The sequence below is a fragment of the Carya illinoinensis genome, chromosome 8 (genome assembly GCF_018687715.1).
Source record: "Carya illinoinensis cultivar Pawnee chromosome 8, C.illinoinensisPawnee_v1, whole genome shotgun sequence".
NCBI classification, from domain to species: domain Eukaryota; kingdom Viridiplantae; phylum Streptophyta; class Magnoliopsida; order Fagales; family Juglandaceae; genus Carya; species Carya illinoinensis.
In genome coordinates, this window is record NC_056759.1 from 17,080,376 (window position 1) to 17,096,772 (window position 16,397).

A 16,397-nucleotide genomic window follows, 5' to 3' on the forward strand; every position below is an offset into this window, starting at 1 on the left:
CAAAATTTAAATTAGTATTGTTTTTAATAAAATTTACTTTTTGACCAATCACAATAGATTGATATACATATTAATACGCAGTTGTGCTTGTAACTAAAATTTTCCTTTTAAAATTAGAAGTTTTAAGATTTTATACAAGTAAGAGAAATGATGATTTAAAAAATTAATTAAAAATATATGTATTTAAAAAATTATAAATAAATTGAATATCTACTATTTTTTTTTTTTCAAAAAATCTATAAATTGATATAAATTTAAAAAGGTACTATTTGTAATTCTAATGTTTACTTACCTCAATATGTGTTGAGGTATTATTTATTGATATTTATTTTAAAATTTAAAATTTAAGTTTATAATAAATATTGCAGGATAAAATTGTAAGTAAAATACATGTATCACTACTTATGAGTTGATATACTGCATCTCAATAAATAGAAATTTAGAATAACAAGAAGCCAGTTTATTTTTGTGACCTCTCAACTCACCAAAAAAATCCCTTCTTCACAATAGATTTCCATTTTATTTTCTTATACTTCCCAATTTTCTTTTTCTTCTGTTTTAATTCGAAACCGAAAGGCGACGGCCGACTGGGTTGGTGTGCGGGTGCAAAGGACAACAAGGAGAGGGTGGACGCATATATTAGGTGGGCGCAACGTAGATTATTAAGTTATCTGGTCAGGGTTGGCTCCTCCTCCTTTAACGTCTAAGTGGGTTCGTGGTTCTTGAATTTGGACACCGAATTCTCTCTCTTCTATATATAATAGTTATGTGAGTGATGAGATGCAAATTAACTACCCTTTTACACTTGCGAGTTGAGCTCTGCACAAGCAGCGCCCATCTTGTCCATCAAAATCCCCATATTACATTTTCGTCATCTGGGTTGTGTGTGTGTTTGAGAAGTTGAGTCTTTGCCATGGCGGAAGTGGACAACAAGCAAGTCATATTGAAAGGGTACACAGATAATGCCCCGGAAGAATCAGATATGGAGCTCAAGGTTAGCAAAATTAAGCTCGAGGCTCCAAAAGGGTCGGGAGCTTTTCTGGTCAAGAATCTGTACCTCTCCTGTGACCCTTACATGAGAGGCCGTATGCGTGATTTCCGTAACTCTTATATCCCCCACTTTGTCCCTGGTCAGGTAGTCCCATCATCATCTCCCCACTCTTTCCTTACAGTCAAAATAATTCAGAATTCGTGTTACTATTGTGACTTCCAAGAAAAAAAAAAAAAAAAAAAAAAATTGTTCTTGTTGTGACTTTTTGATGTCGTTGTCTCATTGTTTGGATAGTTCTCTCTCGCTTTTTTTTTTTTTTTTTTTTTTTCCGCAATAACTCATTTCGTGGTTTCATTGTTTGATCGAGACTTATTTCATTGTCATGATACCAAAAACCCATGAATATTTACCATAGGAGGAGCATGTCTGATCCTTACCCTTTCGTTAAAGAGCGATTTCTTACAAAGTAAACTCATCTATGACTGAATTTTACAAACAATTGCCTGAATTTTTTATGTCGAGGCTGGGACATGGGGAGAGTGAGCTTTGCCGTTTTTTACTAAGGGTTATTCCCAACTTTATTTCTCAACTGATAAGACAAAAGAAGATTCCAACTAGTCTTAATCGGAATTCTCACTGATCTTTTTAAGTTGTAATATCATAGTGATGAAAAAATTCCGATATGTTAAAACAAAGTCCGAGATCGATGCTATTATGAAAGTTACTAATTTTATGAATTGAAAGGAAAACATATGCGCCACGGTGATCAAGACGCAAAATCGTTAGTCTGTTTGTTCTTTACACTTGTTATATAGAGTAAGAGCTAACTTACGATTTCGAGTATCGGCTTTTATCCATTTGTAACCTGGTAATGAAGAATGAACTGGCTTGTGTTGATGAACACTTAATCTCCATGCACTGAATGTTTGGTAATTCGACTTTTTCTACATTAACCCTAGAAAATTGGAGCCACAATTTATATCAATTTATAGATTATTTTTTTAAATCAATTTAGCCGCTATGCTGAGCTGTTGTAAGACATTTATCAGTTCCATTAATGATTAGAGTTAATTCTGAGTATCTAATTAATTTAGAATGTTCATCTCCATGCACACAAGAAAGAATGATTTATGTGTTCATCCTTTACAGTTCTTTCATCTATTAATCATGAACAGACTTAAGGTCATTAGCACTTATGTTTATTAGCTTTGATCTCAGAAATCATGGTTCTCAACCTTCTTTATGTTTATCTTCACCTCTAAAATCAGTCTAGTGGTGATCAGTATGGTAGCAATCAATTATAGTATAACCATTTTTCTCATATTAATCCTTGGAAGTAGGATGTTAGTATCAGTCTCTATTGTCTATATTATGGGACATATGCCCAATTGATCTTGTCCTCTACAATTTCCTAATAATGATGTGTTCTGATGAAGCCCTTGGAAGGATTTGGTGTATCCAAAGTTATAGATTCTGATAATCCAGCTTTCAAGCCTGGCGATTTGGTTTCATTGATTACTGGCTGGGAAGAATATAGCTTGATTCACAAAACCAAGCAGTGTAGGAAAATTGATCCAGATGAAATCCCTCTCTCATACCATCTTGGTCTTCTTGGTACTGTACTCTGACTTCAATATCCTTCATATTTTGGGATTGTTTCTCTTACACCTGAACATACATGGAAACATATTTGACAGTTCTTTCATATGCTTTTAGTTATGAATCTTTGTCTCTGTCATGCATTCTCACTTACTCCGCCTAAAAGGTGAATGACACTTGTATAGAGGAATCTCAATGCTATAATACATGGTGTGACGCCCCCAAATCCCCACGCACGGACTCGGGGAAATCGAGACGTCCGGATGGTGACAACCCGGGTCACCACCCTAACAACGGGTGCCAAGTGTGTGCAAAAGCAACATATGTGCACGAAGAAATACGCAGCGGATAACGAAAGCCATATAACTAAGTACCAGAATTTTTCTTAACGTATTACAAGCTGTTTAAAACATACGTAAATAAAACATTACAAAACACTAATATAGTTTTAAACCAAATATAAAGCATAACATCAGCAACCCGGCGGAGCCGCATTCTCGGGCTCAGCCTCCTCTTCCTCATCCTCAAAACCTGCACCAAAAGCTACGGAACCAAAAATGGTACCGCAGGTAAGTAAAACCCAAACACCACCAGATAAAAAGACATAGAACTCAAACAAAATGCATGAAGTATGCCCAATGCACAAAACCCATAAAACATAATTTTCCACACATGCCAAAAATCTCATTTGGCCCAAAAACACATATTTTCCAAAAACCACACCAAAAGTCACATTTGGCCTCTATAACCGTCTCAAACCAAAATCCATTTTTACCCGTATGCACCATGACCTCCCCTAGGGGTCATCCGCACACCCTGGCTCCAGTGCCACTCCGCAGAGTACCACCACGCATGTGACACCTAACGAGCGATGCCCAGTTCCACGCCCCGCGTGTTCGTAGCCAAGCATCCTCTAGCCCTCACCAGCGAAGGGCCACGGAGTCGGTGCGTAGGGCGATGCCCGGTTCCGCGCCCGGCGCGTTCGTAGCCAAGCAACCCATAGCCTCCGCTCCCGTCGTCGCCTAGCAACAACCCAGAGGACATCACTTAGTTTATTCCGCTCCCGAGTGACCAGAGGAGCTCCACCGGGATAATACCTCATCCCGGCTTGGGGTCATGATACACACGCACCCGTAAGTCCATTTACGCCAATACACAGCCTTTTTTGCTTGAACAAAAACACACGTGCATGCATCATGTAATGTCATATCAATGCACAAAAAAATAAACAACCAACATAATTCAATAAAACAAGCAACTCCATCCTCCATCCATCCGACCCCCGAACTACTCGGACTCAGTCCGGAATCAACCAACCAGCAGATAAAATAATTGAAAGAACAATATATATTTAAATCTGAAAATAGGGTTTGGAAAATACTTACAGCGCTATACGGTAATTTTAGAAAACACCCGGCGTTGCAAACGGTGAAGGAAAAGCAACGTTACAGTGAAAATTCACTGTGGCCGTGGGTTGTAAAATACTCACTTTTGAACGGGGACAAACCAAGGCTTGGGATTGATAGGGAATGGTCTAGGGATGATTATGAAGCTATTGGAAGTGGTGGTTGGTCGTGGGTAGCGGCAGAAACGGCAGAGAGAGGCCGGATTTCCCAAAAAGGAAAGCTAGCTCGTGGGAGCTGTTCCGATGACCATTGGAGGCCAAAAATAGGTGGGTTAGGACAGCAAGGGACCGGTGATGAAGTGGTGAAGAAATGGTGGCCGGAGGTGGAGTGACGGCGGCGGATCGAAGCAAAGTCCGTGGGTGCTTCAAGGGAGTTTTCCGACCAAACGGCTGGCCAGATGGGGGTAGGATTTGGTGGGGAGGTGCACCGGAGGGAGGGGCATCGACCGATGCGGGCGGTGAGCCGCACGGCGGCCGGACGGCGGCGGGTCGAGCTGGGTTGGCTTCCGGCGTGGAGAGAGAGAGAGAGAGAGAGAGAGAGAGAGAGAGAGAGAGAGAGAGAGAGAGAGAGAGAGAGAGAGACGGGCCGATCGGGAGGAAGGAGAAGAAAAAAAAAAGAAAAGAAAGAAAAAAAGAAAAAGAAAGAAGAAGAAAAAAGAGAAAAAAAGAGAAAAAGGAAAAAAGAAAAAAGGAAAAAGGGAAAAGAGATGTAGGAAAAAAGATGAGGTCTAATCCTTATTCCGGGAAAACAAAACTAAACCGCCGAAACGAGATTAAAAACCGTAAACGACTAAAAGAAATAAAACACAACATCAATTAAATTAAAAACCAATTTAAAACGCAATAAATTAAAATAAATAAACTAATATATTAATTAAAATAAAAACAACCATTCAGCGAAAATACACGCGAAAGCGGGTCATCACATCCTCCCCCCCTTAAAAACAAATTTCGTTCTCGAAATTTGCAAGATCATCCACCAACTTAAAGAAGCCACATAAAAACACACAAACCATCTGTGACCAAGATTAGGATACATACCTTCATCCTTCAAACAAGTACGGGTACTGCTCCCTCATGTCCGCTACTCGCTCCCAAGAGAAGTCTTGTGCTAACGGATCTCCCCAAGCCACTTTAACCAAAGGTATCGTCTTGGACCTCAACTGTCGCTCCCTCCAATCCATGATCTGCGACGGAACAACTTCATAAGTGAGATCTGGTTGCAACTGAATACCCGCTGGGTCGACGAAGCGTGGCTCTTGCTGTCCAAAGCTCTTCTTCAGGGATGATACATGGAAGACATCATGAATATCCCCAAAATATCCTGGCAAAGCAACTCTATAGGCGACGGACCCTACCTTCTCCAGAATCTGAAAAGGGCCGACATACCTCGAATCCAACTTCCTCTTCTTACCAAAACGCTTAACACCTCTCATGGGAGAGACTTTAAGGTAAACCCAATCACCAACTTCAAAAGATAACTCTCTCCTCCTGGTATCAGCGTAACTTTTCTGGCGACTCTGAGCTGCCGCCATTTTATCTCTGATGATTCGGACTTGGCTTTGCATCTCTTGAATTATTTCGGGTCCAATTATCCTCCTCTCCCCGACTTCATCCCAACACAAGGGCGACCTACACTTCCTCCCATAAAGAGCTTCATAGGGAGCCATCTGAATGGTTGCATGGAAGCTGTTATTATATGCAAACTCGATAAGCGGCAAATGATTTTCCCAACTCCCTTGAAATTCCATAACACATGCTCGCAACATGTCTTCAAGGGTCTGTATGGTGCGCTCTGACTGGCCGTCTGTCTGCGGGTGATATGCAGTACTGAACTTCAACTTAGTACCCAAAGCTGCCTGCAAACTCTTCCAGAACTACGACGTGAACCTCGGGTCTCGATCCGACACTATACTCTTTGGTATGCCGTGCAGCCGCACTATCTCCTTGACATACAAGCGGGTCAACTTACCCAAAGAGTCGGTGTTATTAACAGGCAGGAAATGAGCACTTTTCGTTAACCGGTCAACAATCACCCAAACAGAATTTTTCCCACTAGGCGTTCTTGGCAAACCCACTACAAAGTCCATCGTGATGTCATCCCATTTCCACTCAGGAATAGGGAGGGGTTGGAGCATACCTGCAGGTCTCTGATGCTCGGCCTTCACTTGACGGCATGTGTGGCATTTCTCAACATATAAGGCAATATCCTTCTTCATTTCATCCCACCAGTAATTTTTCTTCAAGTCCCGATACATCTTTGTACTGCCGGGATGAACTGAATAAGGGGCCACATGAGCTTCTGCCATGATCCGCTCCTTGAATTCTGAATCTTTAGGGACCACTCTGCGATCTCGAAACCGAAGTATCCCATCGTTATCCATGCTATAATGCAACGGCCCTCGAGATTTTCTGACTCTTTTTCTGATATTCAGCAGCTTCAGATCCTTCCTTTGAAGAGTCTTCAATTCTTCAAAATCAGTTACCCGAATATCAAGAATTGAAGATAAAATCTCTTCTTGCTGCGAACTCTCAATAAGGAGCCTTCTCATCCCACAAAGCAGTGAATCCAAATACGACGGCTCGGCTTCATCTTCCAAGTGCGACTTCCGGCTCAAAGCATCAGCAACTATGTTAGCCTTCCCCAGATGGTACTTGATCTCACACTGATAGTCACTGATTAGCTCTAGCCATCGCCTCTGCCTCATATTCAGATTTTTCTGGGAAAACAAATGCTTCAAGCTCTTGTGATCAGTAAATACCTCACAAGCTTCCCCATACAAGAAGTGCCGCCAGATCTTGAGAGCAAAAACAATCGCAGCCAATTCTAGATCGTGCGTCGGATAATTCTTCTCATGGTCCTTTAGCTGACGAGATGCATAGGCAACAACCCGTCCTTCCTGCATAAGGACACAACCCAAACCAAACTTTGACGCATCACTAAAAACTACGAATGGCTTATGCGGTTCTGGGAGCGCTAACACTGGTGCCGTAGTCAACCTGTTCTTTAATTCTTGGAAGCTTCTCTCACACTTATCTGACCAAACAAATTCTGTATTCTTCCGAGTCAAAGCTATGAGAGGTCCAGATAGGCGAGCAAAACCCTCTACAAATCTTCGGTAGTATCCGGCCAGCCCCAAGAAACTCCGGATCTCGCGCACTGTAGTCAGGCGCTGCCATGACAAAATGGCTTCTACCTTACTAGGATCAACAGCCACTCCGTCTAGGAAATTTCATGCCCAAGAAATTTAACTTTTTCCAACCAGAATTCACACTTGCTGAGCTTGGCGTACAATTGGTGTTCTCTCAAATTTCCCAAGTACCAGACGAAGATGATACACATGCTCTTCAACATCTCGGGAATAAATCAGAATATCATCGATGAATACTACCACAAATGAATCCAGATAAGGTCGAAATACTCGATTCATTAAATCCATGAAAGCAGCAGGGGCATTAGCTAACCCAAACGGCATCACCTTAAATTCATAATGCCCATACCTCGACCTGAAAGCAGTTTTAGGCACATCCTTGTCTCTGATTCTCAGCTGGTAGTATCCCGACCTCAGATCAATTTTAGAGAACACGGCTGCTCCTTGAAGCTGATCAAATAAATCATCTATCCGCGGGAGAGGATATTTATTTTTGATGGTCACCTTATTCAATTCCCGATAATCTATGCACATACGGAGGGTTCCATCTTTCTTTTTAACAAACAAAACTGGTGTACCCCACGGTGAAGTACTAGGCTGAATAAATTCCTTCTCTACCAGCTCTTGCAACTGAGTCTTCAACTCTTTTAATTCAGCCGGTGCCATGCGATAAGGAGCTTTATGCACAGGAGCCACTCCAGGTTCCAAGTCTATAACAAATTCCATTTCCCGCACAGGGGGTAGTCCGGGCAAGTCGTCCACAAACACATTGGGAAATTCCTCCACAATTGGAATGTCTGCCAAAGACTTCTCCTCGGACGGCGTGGACACCATCTGAACCAAGAATGCATCCGCTCCCCATGCAATCTCCCTTTTTGCTTGAATTGCCGATATAATTACCGGCTTTTCTTTTAACTTACTCCCCGCAAATTCCAGACAATCACCATCTGGAAGTTGAAAGCTAATTACCCGACTTCTGCAATTAATACTCGCAGAATATCGGTATAGCCAATCCATCCCGAGGATGATATCAAAACCCAACAGCTTAAACACCACCAAATCAGCATCCAAGAACCTTCCCTCAAAATTTAACGGGCATCCCAAAGCAACCTTGGAACACCACACCATTTCCCCATCGGGTAGAGCCACTACCATAGACTTCGGCAACGGTTCCGTGACCAAATTACACACCCGCGCAAACGTGGAAGATACAAATGACTGCGACGCACCGGAATCAAACAAAGTGCAAGCATAAAACTCATACAAACAGACTCTTCCTGAACCAACACATCAACCCATGAAATCCAAAAAAAACAAAGAAGAAACCAAATACACCAAAAATTAAATCCAACTTAAAATTAAATTGATCCATACCTGTAATTGCTCCAGCATCATGGGTCGCTGGCGCCTCATCATCCACCTCTCCGGGTGTGACAGGATAAACCCGGGCTTGCACTGCTTGTCTCGGGTTGGTTCTTCCACCGTGTCTACCTCCACGGCTTCCTTGAACTCTGACGGGGCAATCCCGAGCAATATGTCCCACTTGGCCGCACCGGTAACACTGGGGTCCACTACTCACCCGACACTCGCCCTCATGAACTCTATTACATGCTCCACAAATTGGTACCCGTCCTCCCATACGAACACCTGAGGACGTTTGAGGTCGAGTTCCGGTCCGCTGAACAAATTTCTGGGGTGAACCCGAGCTGCTTCTTTCACCAGAAAAACTCCGTCTCTTATGTCCTGGAGGGGAGCCCACACTCAGATTATTTTCTCACTCCACAAGGGTGGCCACATCCACTAATTCCTGAAAAGTGGATATCCGATGGCTGACCACCATACGGCGTATGTCATAGCGTAGTCCCTCCTGAAAACAATCAGCTCGCATCTCCTCTGTGGCGATAAGGTGAGGAGCAAATCGTCCAAGTTCTATGAATCTCCGAGCGTACTGTTCCACTGTCGTGCCCCCTTGGACCAGATTTGAAAACTCTCTTGCCTTTTGCTTCCTTACCGCTGCGGGAAAGAAGCGGTCATTAAACTCCTTCTTGAAGCGCTGCCAGGTCACAGCAGCGAAAGACCCCAATTCTGATTCCAGCATCACCCTCTTGGTATCCCACCAATCAGACGCAGTGCCTTGCAAGAGATAGCTGGCGTAGAGTACCTGTTGCGCCTCGGTGCAACCACACACCTCAAATGTTCTTTCCAGATCTTTGATCCATTTTCCAGCTTGAAGTGGATCCTCTTCTCTAGTGAAGTGTGGGGTTCTATGCGCCAGGAAGCGCTCATAGGTGCATCCGGCTTGCACCATGCTACTGGACCCTCCCGAGTACATCCAAGGCCCTCCCTGATGTGGCCAAGGACCTCCTGGCTGTGGCCAAGGACCTCCTTGCTATGGACAAGGCCCTCCTTGTTGTGGCCAGGGACCCCCTTGAGGTGGCCAAGGTCCTTGTTGTGGCCAAGGCCCTATCTGTTGTGGCCTAATATTCTGCTGCATAAACTCCGTCATCTGCCGTATTGCTTCGGCTATGGAGTCATCCCTTGAGGTATTGTCCCATGGCTCCTGAGTAGATTTCTTTGGTCTCCCCATTTTTTTTTCCTGTCACCACAACCTTTGACCCCCTTTTAGAAAACAAAAACAAAAACAAATAAAACCAACAACAAACAAAAACAGAACCACAGACCAACACCACATCACAGAAAACAAAAGAAACCAACTTGCAAAAACATAACCAAATAAATAAAAACAAACAAACAAGCTCAAACAAATAAAACAAATCAAATAACTTTACTTAACATAATTTTTTAAAACACAACTTTTAAAAACATTCTGGTACTACCTACGAGAAATGTGGTTTTACCCAGAGCCAAACCGCTCTGATACCACCTGTGACGCCCCCAAATCCCCACGCACGGACTTGGGAAAATCGAGACGTCCGGATGGTGACAACTCGGGTCACCACCCTAACAACGGGTGCCAAGTGTGTGCAAAGGCAACATATGTGCACGAAGAAACACGCAGCGGATAACGAAAGCCATATAACTAAGTACCAGAATTTTTCTTAACGTATTACAAGCTGTTTAAAACATACGTAAATAAAATATTACAAAACACTAATATAGTTTTAAACCAAATATAAAGCATAACATCAGCAACCCGGCGAAGCCGCATCCTCGGGCTCAGCCTCCTCTTCCTCATCCTCAAAACCTGCACCAAAAGCTACGGAACCAAAAATGGTACCGCAGGTAAGTAAAACCCAAACACCACCAGATAAAAAGACATAGAACTCAAACAAAATGCATGAAGCATGCCCAATGCACAAAACCCATAAAACATAATTTTTCACACACTCCAAAAATTCCATTTGGCCCAAAAACACATATTTTCCAAAAACCACGCCAAAAGTCACATTTGGCCTCTATAACCGTCTCAAACCAAAATCCATTTTTACTCATATGCACCATGACCTCCCCTAGGGGTCATCCGCACACCCTGGCTCCAGTGCCACACCGCAGAGTACCACCACGCATGTGACACCTAACGAGCGATGCCCAGTTCCACTCCCCGCGTGTTCATAGCCAAGCATCCTCTAGCCCTCACCAGCGAAGGGCCACGGAGTCGGTGCGTAGGGCGATGCCCGGTTCCGCGCCTGGCGCGTTCGTAGCCAAGCAACCCCTAGCCCCCGCTCCCGTCGTCGCCTAGCGACAACCCAGGGGACATCACTCAGTTTATTCTGCTCCCGAGTGACCAGAGGAGTTCCACCGGGATAATACCCCATCCCGGCTTGGGGTCGTGATACACACGCACCCGTAAGTCCATTTACGCCAATACACAGGCTTTTTACACTTGAACAAAAATACACGTGCATGCACCATGTAATGCCATATCAATGCACAAAAAAATAAACAACCACCATAATTCAATAAAACAAGCAACTCCATCCTCCATCCATCCGACCCCAGAACTCCCCGGACTCAGTCCGGAATCAACCAACCAGCAGATAAAATAATTGAAAGAGCAATATATATTTAAATCTGAAAATAGGGTTTGGAAAATACTTACAGCGCTATACGGTAATTTTAGAAAACACCCGGCGTTGCAAACGGCGGAGGAAAAGCAACGTTACAGTGAAAATTCACTGTGGCCGTGGGTTGTAAAATACCCACTTTTGAACGGGGACAAACCAGGGCTTGGGATTGATAGGGAATAGTCTAGGGATGATTATGAAGCTATTGGAAGTGGTGGTTGGCCGTGGGTGGCAGCAGAAACGGCGGAGAGAGGCCGGATTTCCCAAAAAGGAAAGCTAGCTCGTGGGAGCTGTTCTGGTGACCATTGGAGGCCGAAAATAGGTGGGTTAGGACGGCAAGGGACCGGTGATGAAGTGGTGAAGAAATGGTGGCCGGAGGTGGAGCGACGGCGGCGGATCGAGGCAAAGTCCGTGGGTGCTTCAAGGGTGTTTTCCGACCAATCGGCTGGCCGGATGGGGGTGGGATTTGGTGGGAAGGTGCACCGGAGGGAGGGGCGTCGACCGGTGGGGGCGGTGAGCCGCACGGCGGCCGGACGGCGGCGGGTCGAGCTGGGTTGGCTTCCGGCGTGGAGAGGAGGAGAGAGAGAGAGAGAGACGGGCCGATCGGGAGGAAGGAGAAGAAAAAAAAAAGAAAGGAAAGAAAAAAAGAAAAAGAAAGAAGAAGAAAAAAGAAAAAAAAAAAAAAGAGAAAAAGGAAAAAACAAAAAAGGAAAAACGGAAAAGAGATGTAGGAAAAAAGATGAGGTCTAATCCTCATTCCGGGAAAACAAAACTAAACCGCCGAAACGAGATTAAAAACCGTAAACAACTAAAAGAAATAAAACACAACATCAATTAAATTAAAAACCAATTTAAAACGCAATAAATTAAAATAAATAAACTAATATATTAATTAAAATAAAAACAACCATTCAGCGAAAATACACGCGAAAGCGGGTCATCACACATGGCACATGCTTGGATATTTCTTTGTGGAAAATTTTTCTAAATAAAATAAAATGTCAATTTGGTACTGATGGTTGGGGTTCCTCTTATTCTCATGAAAAATGGTGAAGCACTAGCACCTTGTGCCTTTGTCACGTTTTTTGTCCAAGTAACAGAGGTGCTCAACTTTGTAGTCTGTCCTTTACCTTACCAGATACGAGGACCCACCATTGCATATTTGCCCCAGTGTTGTGCGTAGTTAAGCAAGCAAAGCTCCTTTTTAGCGTGGCTTTGTCATTGGCCCTAAACAACTTGTCCTACTTAACCATGGTTCTTTCTATTAATGGAGTCCAAATGTTCCTAAATAATTTAGGCAAACTCATGGTTACTCTAAACACATATATCAATTCCTGAACATGATCTACATTATGTATTTGAAAATTGATATCTGCTTCATCTAGAGGGACAAAATCAATTTCCTGGGAGCTATGCTTCATTGGATTACCAAGAACCACTTAGCTTCAGTTTTCCTATTCAATTGACCTGAATAGAAAGAATAATATATGGGGGAGTGGGTTGTGGGGGCTTCAAATCAGCACTTTGGAATGAAAAATGACTACCAATCCTGAAAGCTTAAGCATAAACGAGATGGTGAACTCAACCATTAAGGAATCATTTACATCTTCTCTCACTTGCAAGATGAAACTCCTCTATATAAATTGGGGTCAAGAATTGAAATTATTTTAACTTGACTAAGGTAAAAATGAAGGCATGCTCCAAACTCAAGAAACATGCTTTGATAGTGATGTATTACCAATAATCTCAGAAGCTCGAGTTTATGAGGAGTAATAAATTTAATCATTTAACCATTATTCTAACATGAACCAAAAAAATCTGTTGAAGCAAGGAAGAAGAAGTTCTCTCAATCCATGATGATGTCAAAACCCCACCCATTAGTTAATTAGGTATTACTTAAGGTCGTTGTGTACAACTCTATACTCGTGGCAATCCAAAAGTTTCACATCTTTTTTCCTCTACATGTGATGTCAATTAAAAGTTAAGTTTTTAATAAATGGAAATAAATTATCTTATAGTAAGAGTTTTCTATAGTCATCTGAATTAATCACTGAAAACTGGAATTTCTTTTACACAGGTATGGCAGGTTTTACTTCATATGCAGGATTCTTTGAGGTCTGCTCCCCTAAGAAAGGGGAATTTGTCTTTGTATCTGCAGCTTCTGGAGCCGTTGGTCAGCTTGTTGGCCAACTTGCCAAGTTGCATGGTTGCTACGTAGTTGGAAGTGCTGGCACAAGTCAAAAGGTACACTTCTTTATTTATTTTCCTAATATTTTATTGTTCATTATTGATGGATTTTAGGAGTGATCTTTATCTCGAAAAAAAAAAAAAAACTTTTTAAAAGCATATTATGCATTGATTTTCTGCGTATGAGTTGGACTCCTTGCCATTTCCACAAGTAGAATAACTGAAATGGGCCATATCAGGTTGATCTACTGAAGAATAAGCTTGGATTTGATGAAGCTTTCAACTACAAGGAAGAGCCAGACTTTGATGCGGCATTGAAAAGGTTAGTGACGAGTTTCCAAGTATGAACTATGATAAAGAAATTGTTTTAAGAAACGATGAAACCTTCTTTTCTTTTCCTTTTTGTTCAAATTTCCCCTTTTATTTTCCCTTGAAATAATTCAGTTGCAATTCATTCTTTCTTTCTTGGCTGAAATAGGTACTTTCCACAAGGAATTGACATTTACTTTGATAATGTGGGTGGGGATATGCTCGATGCTGCACTTCTTAACATGAGGATTCATGGCCGGATTGCCGTTTGTGGGGTGGTATCCCAGCAGAGTTTCACTAAGCCACAAGGAATTTTTAACTGGTTCAATCTCATAACGAAGCGCATCAGGATGCAGGGATTCCTGCAACATGATTACTTGCACCTATACCCACGCTTCTTGGAAGATGTCATCACTAACTATAAGCAAGGGAAAATTGTTTACATCGAAGACATGAAGGGAGGCTTGGACAGTGCTCCAGCTGCCTTTGTTGGGTTATTTTCTGGCAAAAATGTTGGCAAACAGGTCATTCGTGTCGCCCACGAATGATTATCTCCTGGAGTGAGTTCCAATAAGTTTGTGTTATATTAACATAGAGGCAAAGAAACTTTCTTCTAGTTTATGAATCCATTATAGCGAATTCATTACACCCAATGAATACATTGTAAGTTCCTTTGCAATAACAAATAGGAATAATTGTTTGAGTCACCCTCAATGTTCAACTTTGCATGGTGGTATGCATCTTTTGGAAATGAGTAGTGGACGGAGACGTGAACAGTGACAAATTTTTGGCTTTGGTCCGTGCAATTTCTGTGAGATCCTTCCTATTTATAGCATTGACTCTTCGTCTTTACCTTTGTTCCGATTGAGTTGATCTTCTATGCAATTTCTTTTTTTAGTAACCTGATCCCGTGTCATAACAAACTTGAATTTTTGCCATATGTTACTATCAGAAACAGTTATTTCAGGCAATATTAACCAGTATTTAGCCTTTTTGGCAGATTATAAATGTTGGAAATAAGTAGTACTTTCCAGTGAAATTAACACGCGGAAAATAACTAATACCCGCAAAATGTTTGGCAAGAAATGCTTTTTCCGGTAAAGTAAGCTTGCAAGAAAATATGTTTATGATGAACTTCCCAAGCAGGAAAAAAGCATTTCTGATTATTGACATCATGTTTCACAGCATGGGCAACTCAATAGTTCCTCTCAAAGACCTACAAAGTGTACTAAGATGAGGGCTTGGGGGGTTGAGGGACACTTCTGATGCTTAAGTTAGAATAATCTCTTTGTAGGGAGAATGCTAAGAGAGAGTGTTCAAAAGAGTGAGTATGAGCCAGATCCTTTTACTTGAGTCGGGGACGTGCTTATATGCCCAATCATGGTGGCCCCCACTTGCTGCTGGCAGATTATGCAGGGGAGTACAGAATGTTGTATTGGTGGTAGGGTTCTCCTCTACCATGTCAGGCATCACCTTGCCATATTGTATGTAGGTCGGCTTGCTTTCTCTGTTAGTCTTTTCTGGCAAGTAAAGGGGAGGTGTGAGCACTGTTGTGATTATAGGGATGAGTGGACATCCTACTCTGTCATTGTATGTTGGTCTTTTTGACCATTTAATGAGGCGCACTCGTTCTCTGATAGCGTGGTTATGGTTTGAATAGGTGACGTGACTAGTCATCGTATCTATTAGGCCTTGTTGGGCCCATCTCGAGCCTCTTTCCTTTGGTGCCTTTGCATTGGACTATCTATTGGTCGGCTTGGGCCCCAAGGGAAGCAAACCCTACATGACCCAATAGGGGAAGTAAACTCCCTTCTTAATACCCCTCGAATTTTCATCATGCGCATGCAGTGAGAATTCAAAAATTGGTCATCATGTTCGACATGACTCACTGGGCTATTACAGCAGGTCGCGCCCATGTTGCCACGTGTGAGGAGGTGATTTGCCATCTACACGATTACGGGTTGGTCCGTGTCCTCCATGTGCGCAATCCTTTCTCTTCTATGCCTGGGGCATGCGCGATGGTTTATTTTCTCCATCATTACACACAATGTGGGTCTTGAGATTTGCCCGTGACGCTTTGTCTCTGATAGCTCCTATCACTTCATGCGTCGGGTAACCCAACTGGCGCGAGTCCTTATTTAACCTTTTCCAGCTTTCGCCCTTTGCTTATCTTAGATGGCTCCCAAGAACGCTTATCTCCCTCGCTTCAAGAAGGACCATTTCCTGCATCCTGAGGGGACTTTCGGTGGCCCTGAAGGTGTGGCAAAATCCACCATAGTAGAGAAGTCACCGTTCTTTGAGGGTTAGAACTACCAGTCGATAGCCTTTCTCACTGACCTTCATACACTATGAGGGATGTTTGGTGCTCCCGACTCAGTAGTTTTGGAGGTCCCAGGCTGTCATGCCGCGACTGTTGATGATAATGGTTTGGTGATAAAGGTGGCCCTTTTCCCTCTAATATTCACGAACGGGCTACGACTTCCATTCTGCGACCCAATTCGCAATGTTTTGGACTACCATGGCTAGGTGCTCGCTTAACTCCATCCGAATGCATGGAGCTCTTGGTCGTGAGTTGTATTATTTTCCGCTTGGTGCTAAGTTCTGAGACCAACGAATATCCCGATCTGGCCGCAAGGGAGTTCCTTTCAGTGTACAGGGTGCTACACCTTGATCAGCAACTGTGCAGTTTCAAAGCATGTGGCCAAAAACGGACCGCTGGCCTAGAAAAG

At 42.8% G+C, this 16,397-nt stretch overlaps 1 protein-coding gene across 1 annotated transcript; it reads left to right on the forward strand.

Moving 5' to 3' along the window:
* The first annotated feature begins 718 nt into the window (after positions 1–718).
* Positions 719–14,520, forward strand: LOC122274765 (2-alkenal reductase (NADP(+)-dependent)-like). The gene is made up of 5 exons (XM_043083787.1): positions 719–1,135; positions 2,428–2,605; positions 13,250–13,416; positions 13,599–13,681; positions 13,838–14,520. The coding sequence occupies exons 1-5, from the start codon at positions 914–916 to the stop codon at positions 14,214–14,216; spliced, it is 1,029 nt and encodes a 342-aa protein (XP_042939721.1). The 5' UTR covers positions 719–913; the 3' UTR covers positions 14,217–14,520.
* The last annotated feature ends 1,877 nt before the right edge of the window (positions 14,521–16,397 follow it).